Source organism: Aotus nancymaae, unplaced genomic scaffold (genome assembly GCF_030222135.1).
Source record: "Aotus nancymaae isolate 86718 unplaced genomic scaffold, 86718_ANA_hifiasm-v0.15.2.pri h1tg000011l, whole genome shotgun sequence".
Classification (NCBI taxonomy): domain Eukaryota; kingdom Metazoa; phylum Chordata; class Mammalia; order Primates; family Aotidae; genus Aotus; species Aotus nancymaae.
Window position 1 is genome coordinate 58,381,707 of NW_026988422.1, and position 24,348 is coordinate 58,406,054.

Here is a 24,348-nt window from a genome sequence, read left to right on the forward strand (position 1 = left end):
TTTGGGAGAAACTGATATCTTTACAATTTTTCTTCTTTTCACTCAGGATCATGGTAAGCCTCTCCATTATTTCAAGTCTAATTTCATCCTACTCAGATATGATTCTTTATGACTCTGTAGTTTTCTACATATAAATCTCACATCTTTCTCATTAGAGTTTTTCCTAGTTGCTTTTTGTTTTTTTTGTTGTTGTTGTTGTTGCAATTGTTGCTATTGTGAATGGAACCTTTTTTTTTTTTTTCATTCAAAAATGAACCCGTGGAGCGATAGGATCTCTACCACCCCTTTCGGCTGTGAGACTCTATGGTTTTTGAGTTCTATGAGAACCTTCTACTCGCGCCTACATTATCTGGACCCAAAAGAAGATGGCAACCGCGAGTCGTCAAGCAAAGGGCCGCTCTATCTCGCCTTTGTTCTCTTCTCGGTGGTTACTGCGCAGGCGTAGTCGCCCAAGTCGCGTCCCCGCCTTCCCGGTCGCGGGCCCACCTCGGGAGCGCCGGCGCACTGGCGCGCTCCGTTTACACGCTCCGGGGCCTGTAGGTGCTGCGAGTTCCGGCTGTCGCCGTCGCCGCCGCCGCTCCTGGAGGTCGGTTGCGACGAGTAACGGCGCCAGGACGAGCCCTGCGCCTTCTTTTTCGATATGTACCCGAACTGGGGCCGGTATGGCGGGAGCAGCCACTATCCGCCGCCGCCGGTCCCACCGCCGCCGCCGGTGGCGCTTCCTGAGGCCTCGCCGGGGCCGGGGTACTCGAGCTCGACGACTCCCGCAGCCCCCTCCTCCTCTGGCTTTATGAGCTTCCGCGAACAGCACTTGGCGCAGCTCCAGCAGCTGCAGCAGATGCACCAGAAGCAAATGCAGTGCGTGCTTCAGCCCCACCACCTTCCTCCGCCCCCCCTGCCGCCCCCGCCGGTGATGCCGGGGGGCGGCTACGGAGACTGGCAGCCGCCGCCGCCACCGATGCCCCCGCCACCTGGGCCGGCCCTCAGCTATCAGAAGCAGCAGCAGTACAAACACCAGATGCTCCACCACCAACGAGACGGGCCTCCTGGTTTGGTTCCAATGGAGCTGGAATCCCCCCCTGAATCTCCCCCTGTGCCGCCCGGGTCCTATATGCCCCCATCTCAGTCTTACATGCCCCCACCTCAGCCGCCACCCTCTTATTACCCCCCGTCCTCATCTCAGCCCTACCTGCCTCCTGCTCAGCCGTCCCCTTCCCAGTCCCCACCTTCCCAGTCCTACCTGCCGCCCACCCCTTCTTATTCATCCTCCTCCTCTTCCTCGCAATCCTATTTGAGCCATTCCCAGTCCTACTTGCCCTCTTCTCAAGCATCTCCTTCCCGCTCCTCCCAGAGCCATTCTAAATCCCAACTACTAGCTCCACCACCACCGTCCACCCCCTCTGGAAATAAGACAACTGTCCAGCAAGAGCCTTTGGAGAGTGGGGCCAAGAACAAGAGTGCTGAACAGCAGCAAGCCGCCCCTGAGCCAGATCCCTCTACGATGACTCCACAGGTAAGAAAGCATCTGCCTGAGCCGCATCTTTCACCTAGAGGGCCCTGAGTGAGCAGGCCTCAGGGCTTTAACCAGTGCCTAGTCTAATTCCAACTCACAATGACTAGCTGACACTCCAAAGGATTCCATAAAAGTCAGAGGGCTGACAGCTCAGCTTTTTAATTAGCTAAATGTGGATTACTAAAAAAAAAAAAAAAAACAGCGTTTGTAGATGTGTATAGATCACATACAGTGGTGGCATGGCTCAAAAGTTACTTCTCAGTGGTTTCTTTGACCATCCTCTTAGATTTTGTTGCTGTTGCAAATAGATTTTGTTGCAGAGTGTCTTGTTTTAAATTATATTTTAAACTAAAATTTTCATTTGAGAGAAAGCATGAAAAAGCGGCTTCTCCAAGGGCTGACACTTTAATGTTTGTAAACCTTACGACCAGTTAGCTTCTTTTAAAAATACTATTTAGGGACCAGGGATAGCTGTTAGCTTCCTGAACTAAGTGGTTTCAGACAACGAGGGATGAAAATCTTGTCTTACCAAGAGCAGCCTAATTGTGCTTATAGGTACATATACAATACATAGGTGAGTTCCTAGACCCCCCCCAAAGGATCCCTAGACCCTTTTGGGGTTCAGTTGATCCATTTTAGGAATTGACCCGTACATCCTTTTCTCATATTATTTAAAGATAGTTTTAAGATATGAGCAATTTTCTGCATTTCATTGTCATTACCATTCAGTCCAAAGAAACAGCCTTGGAATTTGGCCAACGTAAAAAAATGTTTGGTGATATCTTTTTGTGAGAGAGCCAGCTATTCTTCTAAATTTCTGTTTGGAATGATGAGTCCCACAGAACAGATAAAGATTGACAGGGTATCAGTAATAAATGAATTCCCCTTTGAGAGAGGGAAGGTCAAACTAAAGCAGAATAAATCAGTTGTTATGATTTCCTAAAGTAGACACTTTTAGCAATTACTAATTTACTTTAGATTCATAAGGAAAAAAAAAGAGAATCTTGTAATATAAATGCTCAGATTTACCTATAAAACATTTCCAAAAGATAGGGATGCAGTATTGTAATTTTATGGTGGTTTGGCATTAGAAATTAAGAACAGAAGCAGGTTGTTTTAAGCAATGATGCTTGGCACAACTTCTGGAGAAAACACTTGGGATGCTGCAGTAAAGTAGTAGAATAGTGATTCTGTTGCCTTACATCGCATTTGTACCATCTGACCAGTTTATTTTCCCCAGATCGCTCTATTATAGCCAGAATTTCTGTCCCCTTTCCCACCCCACTCTGAAGTCTTTAGTGCTTTTGTTGTCAAACATTCTGAGTTAGTCTGAGCCAAAATAGGACATTTATATTCTCCTCTCTACTAGACTGTTTTCCTGACCTTACAGAGAGACAAATTTATTGTATTTTTGACTTTTTTTGGGAGGAGTGTGTGTGTCAGACCAGGCCTTACCATGAACAGTGCTTTTACTTTTCTGCCTTTGTACCCTTGTCTGTAATGAACTCAGTTGTCTTGAATGTTCAGTGCCTGCAATTCTTTGGTGAGAGAAAGAGTGGTGGAAAATAAGGCTTGTGGTGCACATAGGCCAGATCAAGAAGAGCCTTTAAGCCTGTGGCTTTACCTCTTTCTAGAATTCATCCATTCTTCAACCCTCTGTTTCCCCTTTGAGTTGTATTGCTTTCAAGGCATATCTCAAATATCAAGGTTTCCAGGAAGCGCTGCTTGCGCTCACCCATCTGGTTTGGTTGTTCTTCAGATTTTAAGTCCCTTGCAGACAGGAATTATCTTACTTATCTTTTATCCCTGTAGCACCCAGGACAGTGCCTTGCAAATTGTAGGCTCTCCACAAAGATTTGTTGAATAAAATATGAGAGTTGTCATGTTCTGGACTTAGGATATGTTGGTTTATTAGATGATAAATATTTCTTCATGCCAGTGCCAGTCTCTGACAATTAATCCTTCTACATATTGATTATTCTTTGATTCATATTTTGTTTTTGGAATGTGTTATTCAAAATTTCTTATGGTGAAAGATTTAAAAAATACACAAAATAGAGAAAACAGTATGGTTTCCCAAATATACCCATCATTCAAATTCAACAGCTATCAAGATTTTGCCATGTTTACTTCACCTAGGCCTTTTTTTAGTGTGTGTGTGTGTGTGTGTGTGTGTGTGTGTGTGTATATATAATATGAAGAGAGACAGAGACAGGGTCTTGCTCTGTCTGTCACCCAGGCTGGAGTGTAGTGGCGTAGTCTCGGTTCACTGCAACCTCTGCCTCCCCGGGCTCAAGCCGTCCCAGGTAGCTGGGACTATAGGTGCATGCCACCATGTCCAGCTAATTTTTTTTTTTTTGGTGGGGGTAGAGATGGGGTTTTGCCATGTTGCCCAGCCTGGTCTTGAACTCCTGAGTTCAAACAGTCCACTGCCTTGACCTCCCAAAGTGCTGGGATTACGGGCATGAACCACCATACCTGGTCGCTGCTGAAATATTTTAAAGCAAATCTTAGATCTTATGTCATTTCATCCCTACATTCTTAGTCAAGTACCTCTAAAAACCAAAAAACAAAAAAAAGGCCTTTTCTTAGAGAAACACATTGTTAACACCTAACAAAGTTAAGTTTCTTGGTATCATCTAATACCTGATGAATTCAGATTTCCTTTATTGTTTCATCATACTAATTAAATTAAAAATAATTCTTTGATACCATCCATGTTAAAATACCCCAAATTGACTCGACAGTGTTGTTTTCTGTCCTCACAGTCTTTTCCCAAACAATGTTTTGGTGGCGTGTTCAAATCAAAATCCAAACAATACTGAAAAGCCTCTTGGTATAGATCAGGGTTTCTCAGCTTCAGCACTATGGACACTTTAGGCAGAGTGAATTCTTTGTTGTAGAGGGGCTTGTCCTAAGCATTGTAGGATGTTTAGCAGCATCCCTAACCTCTACCCATTAGATGCCAGTGGCAGCCTCCAGTCCAACAACCAGAAATGTTTCCACATATTGCCAAATATCCCCTAGGACAAAATTGCCCTCAGTTGAGAACCCCTGACCTAGGCCATTCCCTCCTATTTTATCTTTCTACCTCATGCCATTGAACTTGATGAAAAATTTGTGTCAGTTGTCCTGTAGAATCTCTGACATTCTGTATTATCTGTTTTTTCACGGTGTCATTTGACTCGTTCCTCTGTCTTCTGTGGTTTTTTTTTTTTTTTAAATTAGAAATTAACTCTGGAATCTTCATTTAAGTTCAGCTTTCTTTTGGTAAGTGTTGAATTCCATCATGAGGCACCCAGTGCCTGATTGTCCCACGGTTAGTAATGCCATTAGTCCCACTACCGTAAAACTTTCTATCAATCTTGCATCTAATGTTTCAGTCTACTGGTTCATCCATTGAAGGTCTTTGGCTAAGTAAATTATTTAATTAGAGAGAGATTGCAATCTGGTAATTTTTTTTTTTCTGCCATTTCGTCCACATTTACTATGGAATTCTGTAAAGAAAAACTTTTGCCACAGGTATTTGATTGAAAATATAGTTGGTATAGGAAGGACAAGATAAATACCTGATATTCTTCCATTTATTTTCTACTTTTTTGGGTAAAACATGGATGATATAATGGAATGGAATGTGTCTTTTTTTTTTTTTTTTTTTTTTTTAAGAGAGAGTGAATCTCGCTCTGTTGCTGGAGTGCAGTGGTGAAATCTTGGCTCACTGCAACCTCCTGGGTTCAAGCAATTCTCCTGCCTCAGCCTCCCAAGTATATGGGATTACAGGTGCACACCACCATGCCTAGCTTATTTTTGTATTTTTAGTAGATGGAGTTTCACCATGTTGGCCAGGCTGGTCTCAAACTCCTGACCTCAAGTGATCCACCTGCTTGGCCTCCCAAAGTGCTGGGATTACAGGCATGAGCAGCTGTGCCCACCCAGAATGTGTCTTTTCGAAGAATTAATTTTTCTGTGTGTTTAAGGGACTGACTGATTTATTTAAAGCTGTTGGCTTTGATTAGTTTTTAGAGGTGTTATTTATTTAATGTTTAAGTATTTATTGACTAGCAACTATGTGCCAGGTACTATGAGTACTATGCTTAATATTGGAGATGAAATGGTGAACAAGATAGATATGGTACCTGCCCTCATTGACTTCTTCTTCCAGTTGTGCGGGAGGGGAAAAGACATTTAATAAGTAATTAAAAGGACACCTGCAGGGTGCTAGATGATTCTCCAAAGTATTGGCAAAGGCGAGTTGGCTTTTTTCTTCTTTTAAGTTACCACAGTATTCACAGTGCCATGCAGAGGGGTCTAGCACATAGGAGGTAGAGAACAAATGTGTTTTAAATAATTGAATATAGCTAGGAGCTCTAACCTAATTAAAGAGGGTTCTCTTTGTAAAGTGATATTTAAGTGAAATCTAAAGAATAAGTAGGAGGACTGGGTGCTCCCACCTGTAATCCCAGCTCCTTGGGATCATTTGAAGCCAGGAGTTCAAGGCCAGCCTGGGCAATAAAGTGAGACACCCCCTCTACAAAAAGTTTTAAAAACTAGCCAGTGCCTGTAGTTCCAGGTACTTAGGGGTGGCTGAGGTGGGAGGATCATTTAAGCCTAGGAGTTCTTGTGCCACTGCACTCCAGCCTGGGCAACAGAGTGAGACCTAAAAAAAAAAATTAGGCCAAGTATAGTGGCTCACGCTTATAATCTCAGCACTTTGGGAGGCCGAGGCAGGCAGATCACTTGAGGTCAGGAGTTCAAGACCAGCCTGGCCAACATGGTGAAATCCTGTCTCTGCTAAAAATACAAAAAATTAGCTGGATGTGATGGCATATGCATTTAATCTCAGCTACTTGGGAGGCTGAGGCAAGAGGATCACTTGAACCCATGAAGTGAGGGTTGCAGTTAGCCAAGATCACTCTAGCCTGGGCGACAGAGTGGGACTCCATCTCAATTACCAAAAAAAAAAAAAAAAAGAGTAGAGATTAATCAATTAACCAGAAGTTAGAGTTCAAAGAATTAAGTAAGTTCAGTAGGGCTCACTGAAAGCTCAGGGTGAGGATGGTAGGCATGAAGTAGATCAGGGAAGGCCTGTAAGGACTTTATTCTAATGGCAGTAGGAAGCCATTGACAATTTTTATATAGGTGAATGTGACAGATTGGCATTTTTGAAAGCTCACTCTGCTTGCAGTGTAGAGAGTAGAATGAAAGGGAGCAAGAGTGATTTAGAGAGAATAGTTATTGAGGTAGTCCAGGCAAGAGATAATAATGGTTTGGACTTGATGGTGTTAGTGGAGATGGAGAGAAGTGAGAAAACTAGAGAGATATTTAGCTGCTAGAATCCACTTTGAGATTTAGTAGTAATGGAGAAGGAGGCACCAAGGATGATCTTAGGTTTCTGGGATGCGCTGCAGGGTGGATGATCGTCAAATTTACTAAAACAGAAAAACCTAAAGGAGGAGGAAGAAGAACATTTCTGGGGGTGAGGGGAAAATGATGAGTTAGGTTTCAGACATACTGAGTTTGGGGTTCTTGAGGCATAGATTACAAATGGAGATGTCCAGTTGGAAGTACATATAGCTCTAGAGTCTAGATGAAAGATCTGGAAGACATAGATTTATAAGTCATCAGCACAAAAATGGTATTTGAAGACACAGAAATAAATGAAGCCTCTCAAGGAATGTGTGTAGAGTAAGAACAGAGGTTAAAGAACATTAAGCCCAGTTCCACAGTATAGCAGTATCTAAGGGAACCAGTGAAAGAAAGCCCAAATAGGTATTCATATTAGGTTGATACAAAAGTAATTGCAGTTTTTGCTATTACTTTTAATGCCAGAAAAGTGAAGGAATAGACTCTAGGAGGAGGGAGTTGTCAACTCTGTCAAGAACTGCTGAGAGGTCAGGCAAGATAAAGACTGTGAGTTAATCTTTTGTACCTACTGACATGTAGATTATTGTTGACCTTGGCAGGAGGAGTTTCATAGTGACTGAAGCCATATTGCATTGATTTGAGGAGTGATGGAAGGTGAGGAAATGGGGATGGTGAGTATAGACAACTCTTTCAAGAAGTTTGACTGAAGGAGAGAGAGAATGAGGGAAGGAGCTGGAGAAATAGATGAAGTAAATGAGCATTTAAAAAAAAAAAAAAAGGCTGGGCGCGGTGGCTCCCGCCTGTAATCCCAGCACTTTGGGAGGCCGAGGCGGGTGGATCACGAGGTCAAGAGATTGAGACCATCCTGGTCAACATGGTGAAACCCCGTCTCTACTAAAAATACAAAAAATTAGCTGGGCATGGTGGCGTGTGCCTGTAATCCCAGCTACTCAGGCGGCTGAGGCAGGAGAATTGCCTGAACCCGGGAGGCGGAGGTTGCAGTGAGCCGAGATCGTGCCATTGCACTCCACCCTGGGTAACAAGAGCGAAACTCGGTCTCAAAAAAAAAAAAAAAAAAAAAGATGGGGATTAAGCTTATATATTGACCCTGATTCCTACGGTAGAATGTGCGTCTTGAAAATATTTAAAAGAAGCCATTTTAAATAAATTTCTAGAATGGAAATCCAATTCATTATTTTAGTAGGTGTCCTCCCTGCCCCCTACTTTAGGATGTAAGACATAGAACATTGTCTTACAGACATTTGTAATAACCTAGATAGGGAAGGTAATCTTCCTAAATTAGTCTTTAAAACATACGCAAACACTCACCTCCTTTATATTTCTCCACTTGGAAAATCATTTAGTAGCTAGTTCATTACTATACTAGTAGCAAATGGTCAGTAATGCTTCCTGAGTAAATTAAAATCAATATCTTCCTTTTTTTTTTTTTTGGCCCATAGAGATGGGTTCTTGCCATGTTGCCCAGGCTGGTCTGAATTCCTGGGCTCAAGTGATAGTCTTGCCTCAGCTGCGTCTTTCTTAATAACAATATTTGTGACAAATAGTTCTACATTCTTTATGTTTGAAATCCCTTCATTCAATCTTGGTTTAAATGTGACCTATACTATGATTTCCCTCTACCTGTGAAACCATATCCCATATGCAATGGAGTTATCTGATATAATGAAACATTCAGAAGAACTGGTGTCATCAGCAAGTTCAGGCGTTTTTTTTTTTCTTTCTAAAATAGAGATAATCACCCTTCTCTTAGGGTCACAAGGACATTTGTGAGTGATATCGTTATTATTTATTTGTAGAGCTTCAAAAATGTGCTGAAGCTTATCCTAGGAGTGAATTAGATCTGGTTGCTACTTATAGGGTTAATGTTAAATAGAAATTGACCTGCAAGGCATACCATCAGTGGACAACAAGTACTTTAGCCCTTAACAGGTTCTTAACCCTGGTCTGGATCTAAGACAAAGCATGAGAATAGGTGATAAAGCAGAGGCTGCTAAAGAATCTAGACCTGTACAGTTTTCATATCTGTAGCATTGGCTTAATTTTTGAAAGATAGTTTGCATCTTTGTGTCTTTTAATGATGCTTTCAAAGCAACTTTAAAAAAGGAAACTTTTAACTTCTACTTGAAAAATAATGAGTTCATTAATTTTTTTAAAACTGAAGGCTAAGTGTTGATGTTTTCAGTATTAAAATAATGGAAGAAAGTGGTTTAATACTACATTATTATTGACTTTCATGGTCAGTGTGCTGTTTTTTTATGTTGAATAGTGAAAGTACAGATACTCTTGAACTTATAGTGGGGTTACATTCCAATAAACCCATTGTAAGTTGAGGATAATATAAGTTGAACATTTAATACACCTAACTTACTGAATACCGTAGCTTAGCCTAGCTATTAAAGGTGCTCAGAAAGCTTACATTAGCCTACCATTAGGCAAAGTCATCTGGCCACACAGTACACAGTAGAGTATTGGTTGTTTTTGTTTTGTTTTGTTTTGTTTTGACATGGAGTCTTGCTCTGTCGCTTAGGCTAGAGTGCATTGACGCGATCTTGGCTCACTGCAACCTCCACCTCCTGGGTTCAAGTGATTCTCCCATCTCAGCCTCCCAAGTAGTTAGGATTATAGGCGCCCTCCATCATGCCCAGCTAATTTTTTTGTATTTTTGTAGAGACAGGGTTTCACCATGTTGGCGAGGCAGGTCCCGAACTCCTGACCTCAGGTGATCCACCTTGGCCTCTCAAAGTGCTGGGATTACAGGCGTGAGCCATTGCACCCGCTGAGTATTGGTTGTTTGCCCTCATGATGCATGGCTGACCAGGAGCTGGGGCTCGCTGCTGCTCTCCAGCATCACAAGAGAGTATCATACCGAATATTTTGAGCCTGTGAAAAGATCAAAATTCAAAATTCGTGGTATAGTTTCCACTGAATACATACCACTTTCACACCATCATAAAGTTGAAAAATCATACATTGAACCATTGTTAAGTCAGGGACCATCTGTAATTTTATACTGGGAGGGGATGACTATATGTATGATAGTTAAAAGCGAAAAATCCAATCATGGGTCGGACGTCAAGATAGAGATGGAATTTATTCTTCCCAATAGGTTGGAACAAGTTTCATGTAGTAGAAATGAATGACCGAGAGGGGAAGGCTTCAGTTGATCAATAACCATTTGTTGACATCCTACTGTGTGCTCTAGCACTATGCTTGACTACCAGATAGGATATAAATAGAGTGGAAGGCAGCTGTTCCCTAAGAAAATTACATTCTTTGAGTGAAAAGCAGGTAACAAATCAGTATGTTTGGTGAGAAAAAGGTATGTATTATGTGTATTTAATGCTTCTGTTGGCATAAAGAAAATTAGGGGAGGTTATACTATAAAATATTAACAATGTAGAAAATCCTAGTTATTCAAAGATAATTGGATTAGAAAATGGCAAGTAAAGTGAATTCATTTAACGCAGGAACCAAAAGTTATTGTAAAACATAAAACGTTTGTTTGGGACCCAGTCTGGAAAAACAAAGCTCAAAGTGATAAGGGTAAGCAGATTTTTTATTTGATGGAATTGTTATAAATGAAATGATAGCCAAGTTTTAGAATGAATAAAGAATAAAGTGTAGATTGGATTTCTTTGCTATAATTTTTGTGGGAAAATTGTATGACAACATTATAGACCACCTTTTATTTTTATTTTTTTAGCCCCATCCAAATCTCATCTTGAATACCTTTTATTTCATTTTTTGACATGTTGAAAAAATGTTTTAGAGATTTATCAGTTCTTGTAGGGACTGCTTTTCAACCTTTGGTATTCAGGCCATTCTCTTTTGTCGTTTCTACTGTACAGTATTGTTTGGTTGTTAACTGGTAACACTTCTGTCAGATTCTCAGCTGCCAGTAATAAGTTCCAATGTTCTCCAGCATCACTTTCTTAAAATACTACATCCTTATAATTGTAGTAGAAACATATGCTTTTGTTGATCATATACGTATACAGGGCAGTTCATTAATGAATATTTTAGTGTTATGATAACTTTTGGTTTTCCTTATGTAACCTAAATATTCATCAGTGAATATTTTAGTGTTATAACTTTTGGTTTTCTTTATGCAACCTTGTAACCATGGGAACTTATATAATACTAGGGTAATAACACTCCTGTAGTTTTTTTCCTGAGTGGTGAGATTTCTTTTATTGATTTTAATTAATTAGTTATTACTTACCTGTGTAGTCAGTTTTCTTTATTTGAGATATTTAAGTTATATAAAGTCACCCCAGACACTGAATTAGTGAATACTGAACCAGTGCTCCTTGGGGAAATAAAGGGTTAGGTTCCTGTGAGTCTCTCGTCACATTTTCATCAACTGATGAACACATAGCCTTATTTATGTGTGTTTCTGTTTAAAAACACCTTATTTAGTACATATTGTTGATTTATTAACATTGTACTCAGACCCAGCACAGTGGCTCACGCTTGTAATCCCAGTACTTTGGGCAGCCGAGGCAGGTGGATCACCTGAGGTCAGGAGTTCGAGACCAGCCTGGCCATCCTGGTGAAACACCATCTTCTTATAAAACAAAAACAAACAAAAAAAACAACATTGTACTCATGGCCAACAGCACTGTAGCACTTGCCTGAACAAAGCTGACCTAACACAGATACTTTCTCTGTGAGGCATATGATAGCCTTCTTGCTCTTGGGACACTAGGCAACACTTCAGCTCTATGCTTAGGGGTCATTTTAAATAGTGAAATCAACAAAAAAGCACAAAGTGTGGGAAATGTGGCACTAAATAGACTGAAAAGGACACTTATTTATGGTATAGAGCTGGAAGAAGAAGGTAGGCACCTCATCTCAGCTGAGAATGCACACATCAGGGAACTCATGTTTTTCACTGTTCTCCCCGTTTGTGAATGACTGGGAAAGCTCAGTGAGTATGGATTTTGGGTTTAGAAATGAATTTTAGGTTGGGCGTGGTGGCTCATGCCTATAATCCCAGCACTTTGGGAGGCCAAGGCAGATCACTTGAGTCCAGGAGTTTGAGACCAGCCTGGGCAACATGGTGAAACCCTGTCTCTACAAAAAATACAAAAGTTAGTTCGATGGTGGCATACACCTGTGGTCCCAGTTACTTGGGAGGTTGAATCAGGAGGATCATTTGAGCACAGGAGTCGGAGGTGGCAGTGAGCTGAGATTGCACCACTGCACTCCAGCCTGGGTGGCAGAGGGAGATGACCCTATCGCGAAGAAAAAGAAAAATTTTAGCAAGTAGGCAAATTTGCAAATGCAGAACCCAAGAATAATGAGGATTGGCTGTATTTTCTAATTTTTCACATACTAAGGTTATTGTTGTAATTTTTAAAAAATAAAAGAACAAATTAAGCTTTTAGAAAATTGAATTACAATATAATTTGGAAGATAAAGCTAAGGCTTTAAAAATAAATAGAAAGGATTTTAAAACACAGTATATTGCTTGGGTGCGGTGGCTCACACCTGTAATCCCAGCACTTTGGGAGGCCAAGGTGGGTGGATTACCTGAGGTCAGGAGTTCAAGGCCAGCCTGGCCAATATAGTGAAACCCCATTTCTACTAAAAATACAAAAATTAGCTGGATGTGGTGGCAGGTACCTGTAATCCCAGCTACTTGGGAGGCTGAGGCAGGAGAGTCACTTGAACTCGGGAGGCAGAGGTTGCAGTGAGCCAAGATTGCGCCATCTCACTCCAGCCTAGGTGATGGAGCAAGATTCCATCTCAAATAATAATAATACAATATATTCTCTTATATGTGTGTACATCTGAGTATGGGTAGACTAATGCTATAATAGGTGTTTAAAAGAGGGAGGAGTCTGGGCATAGTAGCTCACACTTGTAATCCCAGCACTTTGAGAGACTGGGGTGAGAGAATTGCTTGAGCCCAGGAGTTCGAGACCAGCCTGGGCAACATAGTAAGACCTTGTGTCTATAAAACAAAAAAATTAGCTGGGTGTCATGGCGCACACCTACAAATCTAGCTGCTGAGGAGGCTGAGGTAGGAGGATTACTTGAGCCTGGGAAGTTGATTTAGTGAGCCATGTTCAGGCCACTGTACTCCATCCTGGGTGAGAGAGCGAGAGGCAGTCTCCAAAAAAAAAAAAAGAAAGAAAAGCAAAAGAAAAGAGGGAGGAGCACTGGAGGAGAAAGAGAGAAGGCAGAGAAGAGAGGTAGGACTGTTTGGTTATATTCATTAATTATAAGACTCCTGTCGATAAATCTGAACAACTGAAGCCAGGTTAAAAATAAGTAGCTGTGAATACTGAAGGGATTTATCCGAAAGATGGCTCTAACCTCCAAAAGCATATGTTTTAATAGAGCACAGAAGCATGTTGAATTAATATATATAGTTTAATTTAAATGTACAAATTTGGGGGAGAAACTGAAATTTTTCAGTAGCCATGTTTAAGATCTTGTTAACTTACTTACCTTTCTCAATCTAACTTTGCCTTTTCTTACATATAGACACATGAATGCAGACATAAAGATAGCTCCCTATCGGCTGGGCATGGTGGCTCACACCTGTAATCCCAGAACTTTGGGAGTCCAAGGCAGGCAGATCACCTAAGGTTGGGTGTTCGAGACCAGTCTGACCAACATGGAGAAACCCTATCTCTACTAAAAATACAAAATTAGCCAGGTGTAGTAGCACATGCCTATAATCCCAGCTACTTGGGAGGCTGAGGCAGGAGAATTGCTTAAACCCAGGAGGCAGAGCTTGTGGTGAGCTGAGATCACACCATTGCACTCCAGCCTGGGCAACGAGCAAAACTCTGTCTCAAAAAACAAACAAACAAACAAACAAAAAGATAGCTCCCCGTTAACACTACATTGCAGAGACACATGATTGTCAACTAAAATTCTTAAAAATTATTTCTGTTGTAGGAACAGCAGCAGTACTGGTATCGACAGCACTTGCTTAGTTTGCAGCAGAGGACAAAAGTTCATTTGCCAGGACACAAAAAGGGTCCTGTGGTAGCAAAGGATACACCAGAGCCGGTAAAAGAAGAAGCTTCAGTACCTGTCACCAGTCAAGTTCCAGAAACTCCTTCTTCTGAGGAGCCCCCATTGCCACCTCCAAATGAGGAAGTGCCACCTCCTCTCCCACCTGAGGAACCCCAGGTAACCATATAATCTGTTTAGTGTTTATTAAATTATTTAGCTTTTTTCCTGATTCATTTATGTATACTTTTACCATAAATGGATATATATTTTTGTTTTTTTAAGTACCTATAAAATTGCATTTGTGAAATAATCAGATGTCTGTTGTATCAGGTTTATTTATTTATTTTTTTGAGACAGAGTCTTGCTCTGTTGCCCAGGCTGGAGTGCAATGGCACAGTCTTGGCTTACTGCAACATCTGCCTCCCAAGTTCAGGCAAATCTCCTGCCTCAGCCTCCTGAGTAGCTGGGAAGATAGGCACATACCACTATGACTGGCTAATTTTTGTATTTTTTAGTAGAAACAGGGTTTCACCATGTTGGCCAGGCTGGTTTCGAGCTCCTGACCTCAAGTGATCTGCCCGCTTCGGCCTCTCAAAGTGCTGAGGTTACAGGCCTGAGCCACTGTGCCTGGCCTGTTGTATCAGGTTTAGAAAAGGATTTTTTTTCCTGGGTTAAGTGACTCAAGAATTGGATACTCTTCTGAATTGAGTACCTCTAAGCACTAAAGGGAGATATGAGCATATGTTCATAGTTGACAGCACAGGGCTTGAGCCTTTAGAGTCAAGCTGCCCAGGCTATAGTCCAGGTACTGCCACTTGTTAACCATTTTGTGCTTCATTTTACTCCTCTTCAAAGTCAGTATATTCAATAGTAGCTATCACATAGAGGTATTGAAGCATTAAATGTGATTATCCTTGTCACTCAGCATAATGATTGGCACATGGAAGGTTCTCATATTGGTCCAAAGGTCGTTGTTCTCCCAAGAGCCTCATGAAAGCCTTATCAAGCTATAATGATTATATTGTAGTCCATTGATGAAAAGTGACAAAAAAAGGAAAGAATTTCTCACAGAGTGAAAAGGTCTGTAACTTAAGGTTCTCTTTTTTTGTTTTTTGTTTTAGACAGGGTCTCACTCTGTTGCCCAGGCTGAAGTACAGTGGTGTGAACTCAGCTCACTGCAGCCTCAACCTCCTGGGCTCAAGTGATCCTCTCCCACCTCAGCCTCCCAAGTAGCTAGGACTTCCTTCTTTCCTCCCTTCCTCCTTTCCTCCCTTCCTCCCCCTCACTTTCCTTTTTTTTTTTTTTGAGATGGAGTCTCACTCTGTCACCCAGGCTGGAATACGGTGTGGTGACACGATCTTGGCTTACTGCAAACTCCACCTCCCAGGTTTAAGTGATTCTCTTGCATCAGCCTCCCAAGTGGCTGAGATTACAGGTGCCCGCCACCAGGCCCAGCTAATTTTTGTATTTTTAGTAGAGACAGGGTTTCACCATTTTGGCCAGGCTGGTCTGGAACTCCTGACTTCAAGTGAGCTGCCTGCCTCAGCCTCCCAAAGTTCTGGGATTACAGGTGTGAGCCATGGCACCTGGCCTGGGACAACTTTCTACTGGAAAAGTTGTTGTCCTGTTTAGGAATAATAAGATTATTATTCCAGAGAAGACTATGGAATTTATAAACTCCTTTTTATTAGTAGCCATAATAGTAAAAATAGAGCTTTGTGTTTTATCTAAAGATAGAATGGCTTTTCTCAATACAGAAAGGACTAAAATACTGTGTTTGACAATTGGATGTTTCTGAGTTGTAGGGATATATATTTTTTAATGTATTTTTGGTTGCTGTTTTATGAGTTACATAAAAATGTGTCCTCTTTTATCTTTAGTCCGAGGACCCAGAAGAAGATGCCAGGTTAAAGCAGTTGCAGGCTGCAGCAGCACACTGGCAGCAGCACCAGCAACATCGAGTTGGCTTTCAGTATCAGGGAATAATGCAGAAGCACACTCAGTTACAGCAGATTCTACAACAGTATCAGCAGATTATACAGCCCCCACCGCATATACAGGCAAGTGCCTCCAAAGCCCTCAAATAGGAAGTTACCCTAAGACATTGAAAGGATTTATTATTATTGAAAGATTTAAGTGTGAAAAATGAAAAGATGTCAACTGTTGACAATTAGTTGTTTCCCAAGGGGGGGTGCCCAAGTAGTTATGTGCCACATTACCTGGGGGATTGGGGAGCGGTGGGTTTAGAGTTTCCTGATCGTGTCAACCCAGGCCAGATGTTAGCCTACTATTGCTAAGGGTAAGAACCTGGGATTTTTACCATTTAGCTACATGTTAACCTGTATTTTGTTTACAAACTACTACAGTAACAGATAAGCAAAAAGGCCGAAAAACAACCATCACAAAAAACCTAAGCAAATATACCATAAAAGATAAAGTGACTTAGATACCTGCCTGTCTTGTATCTTTGAGGTATAATGTGTCTGTATATCTATAATAATAGATCATTTTTCAAGCTCTTGAAATCATCCATATTAATATTGAAAACCTGACTGCTAAGATAGATATTTGCTTTAGTATTTGGTTGGTTTTTCCAACTCTGTGGTAAGTTTTCTAAGCCAAAGGAAGGAAGAAGAATGATCATCACTCAAAGAACTTAACAAGCTTATTCTTAGCCTCCCAAAGTCTTTAGTGTTCTAATTTCCTAAAGCGTCAAATGCCCTTGATTCATTAATATTTCAGCCTATGATTAATTCTTTTATATGAATGTTTTGAAATAGTTTTATCCCTTTATTTGTAGACCATGTCTGTAGATGTGCAGCTGCGGCATTATGAGATGCAGCAGCAACAGTTTCAACATCTTTACCAAGAATGGGAGCGAGAGTTTCAGCTGTGGGAGGAACAACTCCATTCCTATCCTCATAAAGATCAGCTTCAGGAGTATGAGAAGCAGTGGAAAACATGGCAGGGACATATGAAAGCCACTCAGAGTTATCTCCAGGAGAAAGTCAATTCATTTCAGAACATGAAGAACCAGTATATGGGGAACATGTCAATGCCACCTCCTTTTGTTCCATATTCTCAGATGCCTCCACCTCTACCTACAATGCCCCCTCCTGTGTTGCCTCCATCATTGCCACCACCAGTGATGCCCCCTGCCCTCCCTGCTACAGTGCCACCACCTGGCATGCCCCCTCCTGTTATGCCACCTTCTCTACCAACCTCTGTCCCCCCACCAGGGATGCCTCCCTCTCTCTCTTCTGCAGGGCCACCACCAGTTCTCCCCCCACCTTCCCTCTCTTCTGCAGGGCCACCACCAGTTCTTCCCCCACCATCTCTCTCTTCAACAGCACCTCCACCTGTCATGCCCCTTCCACCATTGTCTTCAGCCACACCTCCTCCGGGAATACCTCCTCCTGGAGTTCCACAAGGGATACCTCCTCAGTTAACAGCAGCCCCAGTTCCACCAGCCTCCAGTTCACAGAGCTCACAAGTTCCAGAGAAACCTAGACCAGCACTGCTTCCTACTCCTGTGTCTTTTGGTTCCGCCCCACCCACAACTTACCATCCTCCATTGCAATCATCTGTTGGTCCATCAGAACAAGTGAATTCAAAAGCTCCTTTGAGCAAGTCTACTCTGCCATACAGTTCGTTCTCATCTGATCAAGGACTTGGGGAGTCTTCAGTTGCTCCATCTCAGCCAGTCACTGCAGTGAAGGACATGCCAGTGAGGTCAGGTGGCCTGCTTCCAGATCCTCCTAGAAGTAGTTACTTGGAAAGTCCAAGAGGCCCAAGGTAGGCCTGCTTTTTTTTTCCTCTCTCCTTTTTTTGGTTTGGCTATTTTGTTAACTTAGATTGTATAGTTCTTAATGATATTAAAAACTTCATTTATACAATTTTTATGCTGTCTTTGTACTTATATTGTCTGCTTGTTAGACAACACATGTGTAATCTAGGAAAGGTAACATTTCCCCCATTTCTTTGATGTCTGCTTTTGTCCTATATGTAGAGATTACAGTTCAGAATGAATATAGTATTGTGGAATAATGCTTATCATTTTGTATTGACTTAGATTCAAAAATAATATTTATTTGCTTTTTCATTTATTTGACAAATAATTGAATTGGCAATTACTATTTGTTAGATAATTTGTTAATTGTTAAAGATGAATAAGCCAATATTCTTCTGACTTGAGGCGATGATATTTAGTGTAAGGTAAATAGGACTTTTATCCATTCAGCAAATATTTAAGTTCCTGCTCTGTGCTTAGAGCAGTGAATATAACAGAACTCATGAAATTCCTGCCCCCGTGGAGCTTACATCCTTTATATTTTCTCCAGTTAAGGAGATACTTCTGTTTTGTCTGAACCACATATTTTTTTTTTTTGAGACGGAGTTTCGCTCTTGTTACCCAGGCTGGAGTGCAATGGCGCGATCTCGGCTCACCGCAACCTCCGTCTCCTGGGTTCAGGCAATTCTCCTGCCTCAGCCTCCTGAGTAGCTGGGATTACAGGCCCGCGCCACCATGCCCAGCTAATTTTTTGTATTTTTTTAGTAAAGACGGGGTTTCACCATGTTGACCAGGATGGTCTCAACCCTCGTGATCCACCCGCCTCGGCCTCCCAAAGTGCTGGGATTACAGGCGTGAGCCACCGCGCCCAGCCGACATATTTAGAAAGAAAAAAAATAATGGCGTGTAAATTTTTTCTCTTTACCTTTTAAAAACTGTTATTTTTTCCAAGTTTGTAAAAACAGACTTTTCTCCCCAAGTTGACCTAAATGATAACTTTTCTATGGAAATTATTAGTATTTTTTGAGACAGGGTCTTGCTTTTTCACTCAGACTGGTATGCACTGACGCAATTATGGCTCAGTGCAGCCTCAGCCTCCTGGGCTCAAGCAATCCTCTCATCTCAGCCTCCTGGGTAGCTGGGACCAGAGGTGCGCACCACCACATCTGGCCAATTTTTAAAAAATGCTTCATAGAGATGGGGATCTTCCTGTGTTGACCATGCAGGTCTTGAACCTCTAAGCTCAAGCGATTTTTCTGCCTTGGCCTCTCTGCCTGCTTTGGTCTCCCAAAGTACTGGGATTGCAGGCGTGAGTCACCACGCTCAGCCAGAAAAATACTTTAATCAGTATTTTTCCCAATTGGGAATTGTACTAGAAATGCATACTCCTTATACAAAATTCAAACATTACAGAAAAGTGTGGAAAAAAAAGTGAAAGTTACCTAATTCCACCATCTGGAAAGAATCATTTTAAAAATATATGCTATAAAAATGGGATCATACTGAGTAGATTATTTTGTAACTTAATTTTCTACCAATCTGTGTATTGCCAAGATTTCCATCTCATTATCAATGGATCTATATCATCATTTTTTTAACCTCATTTTAGCATTTGAAAACAAAATATATCTTTTATTCCCCAAGCTTATAATTCTGAAAGCAGTATGGCACAAAACTCCATCCACAATCAAAGTTAAGAGAAAGGGGCAATTAGCATGAATTCCACTGTGTACCAAGAAGCCTTGGTAGAGACTTAACACACATTATTATCTCATGGGAGTCTTCATAACACCCTGTGAAGTAGGCAGATTATTCTGTATTTACCCTTAACAAACCAGTACTGAGAGGATTGGGTAACTTGCTCAGTCAGGATCATGTAGCTGAGTAAGTAGAACCCCAGTCCAGGTACAGTTGAGTCCAGAGGGTCCCCAAAGCAAAAGCACTATTGAAGCACTGTTTACTGCCAATGATTCAAGCCCTTACTGTCAGTGCTTACAGATACGTTTGTAGTTTTGATTTATTTGGCATGTGTGTCATCTTGATTTGAATTTGTACTTATCTCCTGGAATGAGCATTGCCTTTTAGATCTGGTGACTAATTTGCTATCAGAGAAGTACATTCTTAACACCTCATGAAACATACATTTTCTGCTCCCATGATTTCTGTCATGTTAATATTTTCTCTCTTTGCCTACTAAATCTTGGCTGTGTGAATTTAGGACCTATTTTAAGTTTTTTCTTCAGAAGAAAATAACTTCCAAAGTTAATAATCCAGTGCTTGGAGGATATTAACAATTATCTAATATTATGTTCCTCTACGGCAATGCACATTTGTGTTGCATTTCAGTTTGTCACAATGGGTCTTGTACATATCATCTTTTTTATTCCTCTTAATGATCTCAGGAGGTAAATAAATACGTAAGAAAAGCTGAGATTCAGAGAGGTTGTCAATAAATTGCCTCATATAACATAGCTAGTAAATGGTTGAGATGGGATTAGAATCCAAGGACTTCTGATCCACTTTAAGTCCATTGTATTTTTTGTGATGAGCAGTGGTATGCTTAACATTGGCACTGTGATAAGGAACACTGCCATATAAGGTATTGATTCTAGAAAGTTTGCTTTTTACATTGAACCCGAATGTGATTCTTTAACTGTTATCTGTTGATTCCTAGATTTGCCTCTGGAGCAACACAGAATGAATTATCCTATCCCTCTTCTACAGCGTGTCACTATAGTTATTTAAAAACTGTTACCCTTATGTCTCCCTCACCTTGCCTTACCCAGTCTGCTCTGCCAGTCACAACTCAGATTCTTTTCGTCTTAACATTGGTTCTAACTTCCTCCTGCTGTACTGCTCACTGTCCTTTGAAGGGCCTTTGGTTTGTTAGTCTCCTTCAGAATGAACACTTACTTCAGATGCAGGGGACCATAGGCCTAGTACCAACTTCATTATAAATAGTGTGCTTATGTTATATAGCTTAACAAATTGCTTTTTGTTTGTTTTTTCAGCACTCTCACAGTGTTGACTCTTGTTGAGCTTAACATCAATTTAACTTCCCAGATCTTTTCACATTAACTTTTAAGCCAAATCTCTCTTATCCTGAACTTATGTGGTTGGTTTTTTGTTTTTGTTTTTCTTGTTTCTTTTTCTAAGACTTTAGATTTATCTTTAGATTTTTTTTCTAGTTAGGTTTGCGCCATCATTTCAGTCTGCTGAAATCTTGGTGGATGATTTTATTGTTTTAGGTATGTGATATCTTTCTTCAGCATTTTCATCTTCAGCTTTGATAAGGATGGCTTTTTAATCCTTGAATTGGATCCTGCTCACATTGTCCACCTTGTTTTGAAAACCTTTCCCCAGATTAGCTTATGTCATTGCCATTTCAGTCACCCCTCTGCTTCTTTTGCTCACTTAGCCCTTATATAGTTTGGGAGTGTTACCCAGACATAGTTCTTTTTCTCCTGTGTAACTAGGTAAAAAAATCGGTGGGAAGCTGGTTAGTGAGTGAACAGGACAGATAAGAATAATCTATACTATTAAAGACACTTATAAACTTCCTTTATTCCTAATTCAGATTTTGCTATCAATATATAACTGATATGGTAAGCCACTTTAAAAAAATAATAATAATAATCAAAGCTGGTTAGAAAAACAAGAATTCAGAACACAGCTAAACAACTTTACCAGTGACATGCTATTAAAATAAAGTACTGTAAATGGCTTTGAGTTTTCACAAAATCCAGATTTAGACTGCTTTCTTATAACACGAGTTCTAAAAAGTCACTTGACAAAACTGCATCACATGTAAATAGCATGTCACATTGTTGAGCATCTAGGGGAGCTGTTTTGACACTACGTGTATCATTGGGTTCACTCAGTCTTCCAGAAGACGACTGTTGCTCCGGTGAACTGTCATATCAATGGATGTTGGTTTCCAGAACATTTTATTTTTCATAAATAATAAAACTTACTTACTGAAAGATAATAGAGAAGTGCACAATTTTAAGTGTACAGCTTAGTGAATTTTCACAAAATAAAGACACACATGGTATCACTACTAGATCAAGAAATAGGAATTACTAGTGCCCAAGAAATTCCCCTCGTTCCCCTCAGTTATTTTCTAATACCCCAAAGATAACTGCTGTACTGAGCCATAGATTAGTTTTGCCTATTTTTGAACTTTCTATGAGTGAAATAATACTGTATGTACTCGTGAATCTGGCGTCTTTCACTTGACATTGTGTTATTGTGAGAGTCATCCATGTTGTGTGTAGTAGTAGTTTGTTTATTCTCGTTCCTGTACAATAGTTCATTGCATGAATATACCACAATCTGTTTATCCATTTTAATATTAATGGTCATTGAAGTTTTTTGGTTATTATGAAAAGTGCTGCTATGTGTCTTTTGACACTGTATGTGTCCCTTTAGATGTATGTGTGTTTGTGTGTGTTTAATTTTGTTTGGATATCTACTAAGGATTGGAATTTTCCTGAATATAGAGCATATACATGTTCTGCGTTAATGAATATTGTTAAACATTTTTCCAAAGTGGTTGTTTCAGCTTATACTCTGACCAGCAATGTTTCAGTGTTTTTGCATCCTTATCAACACTTGGTATTGTTAAACTTTTAAGGTTTAGCAATCCTAGTGGGTGTATAGTGGTATCATGATAATTGATTTAATTTACATTTCCCGGATCACTAACAAGGTTTCACTTCTTTCCATTTGATTATTGTTAATTTGGATTTTCTGTCTTACGAAATTCTGATTCAAGTCTTTCTTCCATTTTTTGACTGGTTTTTATGTCTTATTGATTTTGTAGGAGTTCTTTATTCTATAGTTCTTTATCCATTATGTGTATTACAGATTTCTCACTGCAGCGCTTTTTATTTTAATGTGTATATGAAAGTAAACGCTACAGGCTGGGCGCAGTGGCCCGTGCCTGTAATCCCAGCACTTTGGGAAGCCGACACAGGCAGATCATTTGAGGTCATGAGTTGGAGACCAGCCTGGCCAACATGGTGAAACCTTGTTTCTACTAAAAATACAAAAATTAGTCAGGCATGGTGGTGCATACTTGTAATCCCAGCTACTCGGGAAGCTGAGGCGTGAGAATCACTTGATCCCAGAGGCAGAGGTGGCACTGAACGGAGATTGCATTCCAGCCTGGGGGACAGAGCAACAGAGTGAGACTCCGTCTCAAAAAAAAAAGAGAAAATAAATGCTGCAATATGACAGTTTGATTTCAGTATTCCAGAAAAATAGTCTTTACCATTTACCATTTAGGTCCAATGTACCCTTTTTATTTTAAAGTTTAAAGTAATTTTACACATAATTTACAGAAGTTAAAAATAACGGGACCAGGCGTGGTGGCTCACATCTGTAATCCCAGCACTTTGGGAGGCGTAGGCGAGTGGATTACTTGAGGTTAGGAGTTTGAGACTAGCCTGGCCAACATGGCAAAACCCTGTCTATACTAAAAATACAAAAATTAGCTGAGCATGGTTATGCACACCTGGAGTCCCAGCTACTTGGCAGGCTGAGGCAGGAGGATTGCTTGAACCTGGGAGCCAGAGGTTATAGAACTGTGCCACTGCACTCCAGCCTGGGTGATGGAGTGAGACTTTGTCTCAAAAATAAAAATAAAATAAAGGGATAGTGAAAAAATGTTAAAGATGAAATCTTAAAAGATGAAATAATTCTGTCACATATCCTTTTAGCAAATTGACATGATCCAGGTTCTTGGCAAAAAATATGTGGTAAGGTCCTTCCTGTTTAATAACTAAGTGGATGACTGTAACACATTTCCTTTCTGTCCTTAGAAATATATTGTCAGCTGTGCATGGTGGCCAACCTCTATAATTCCAGCCCTTTGGGAGGCTGAGGCAGGAGGATTGCTTGAGCTTAGGAGTTTGAAATCAGCTTGGGTAATATAGTTAGACCCTGTCTATACAAAAGTGAAAAATTAGCCAGACTTGGTGGCATGCGTCTGTGGTCCCAGTTACGTGTGAGGTTGAAGTGGCGTGTGAGGTTGAGGTGGAAGGATCGCTTGAGCCTGGGAGGTCAAGGCTGCGGTAAGCTGTGATGATGCCACTGCACTCCACTCTAGACAACAGAGTGAAATCCTGTCTCCAAAAAAAAAAAACACAACCCAAGGCTATAAATATTATTATTCTGCTTTTTCTTCTGTCTTTTATTTCTTTAACCTTTTATTTTTAAATCAACACTCCATATAGACCTGATTTTTTGATTAATGTATAGTGCGAGGTAGGGAATCAATGTTTATATTTTCCAAATAACTATCCAGTTGACCCCAACACCATTTACTGAAGAAGTTATCCCTACTACTTTATAGTGACTTCATCATAAATCCATTGTTTAAATGTGTTTGTTTCTGAACTCTCCATTTTCATGGTCTATTTGTCTGTCTTTGCATTAGTGTCATATTTTTTCAGTTACTGTAGCTTTTATAACAATAAATTTATCTATTCATGTAGGCCCTCAGCTCTGTGCTTCTAAATAAGGGATTAGCAGGCTTTCTTTTTTTTTTTTTCTTGAGACAGTTTCTGACTGTCACCCAGCCTGGAATGCAGTGGCACGATCTTGGCTCATTGCAACCATTGCCTCCTGAGTACAAGCCATTCTCCTGTCTCAGCCTCCCAAGTAGCTGGGATTACCGGCA

At 40.6% G+C, this 24,348-nt stretch overlaps 1 protein-coding gene across 3 annotated transcripts in view; it reads left to right on the forward strand.

Annotated features, from left to right (window-relative positions):
* The first annotated feature begins 466 nt into the window (after positions 1-466).
* Positions 467-24,348, forward strand: part of YLPM1 (YLP motif containing 1) — a 73,209-nt gene continuing 49,327 nt past the window's right edge. For 2 of the 3 annotated variants that reach the window (XM_064375040.1, XM_012438171.2), the window contains exons 1-4: positions 641-1,513; positions 13,814-14,050; positions 15,754-15,933; positions 16,674-17,668. In XM_064375040.1, coding sequence (XP_064231110.1) covers positions 641-1,513; positions 13,814-14,050; positions 15,754-15,933; positions 16,674-17,668 — 2,285 coding nt within the window. Of the gene's footprint in view, positions 1,514-13,813; positions 14,051-15,753; positions 15,934-16,673; positions 17,669-24,348 lie in introns of all 3 variants that reach the window. The other variant, XM_012438170.3, reaches the window with a different exon arrangement.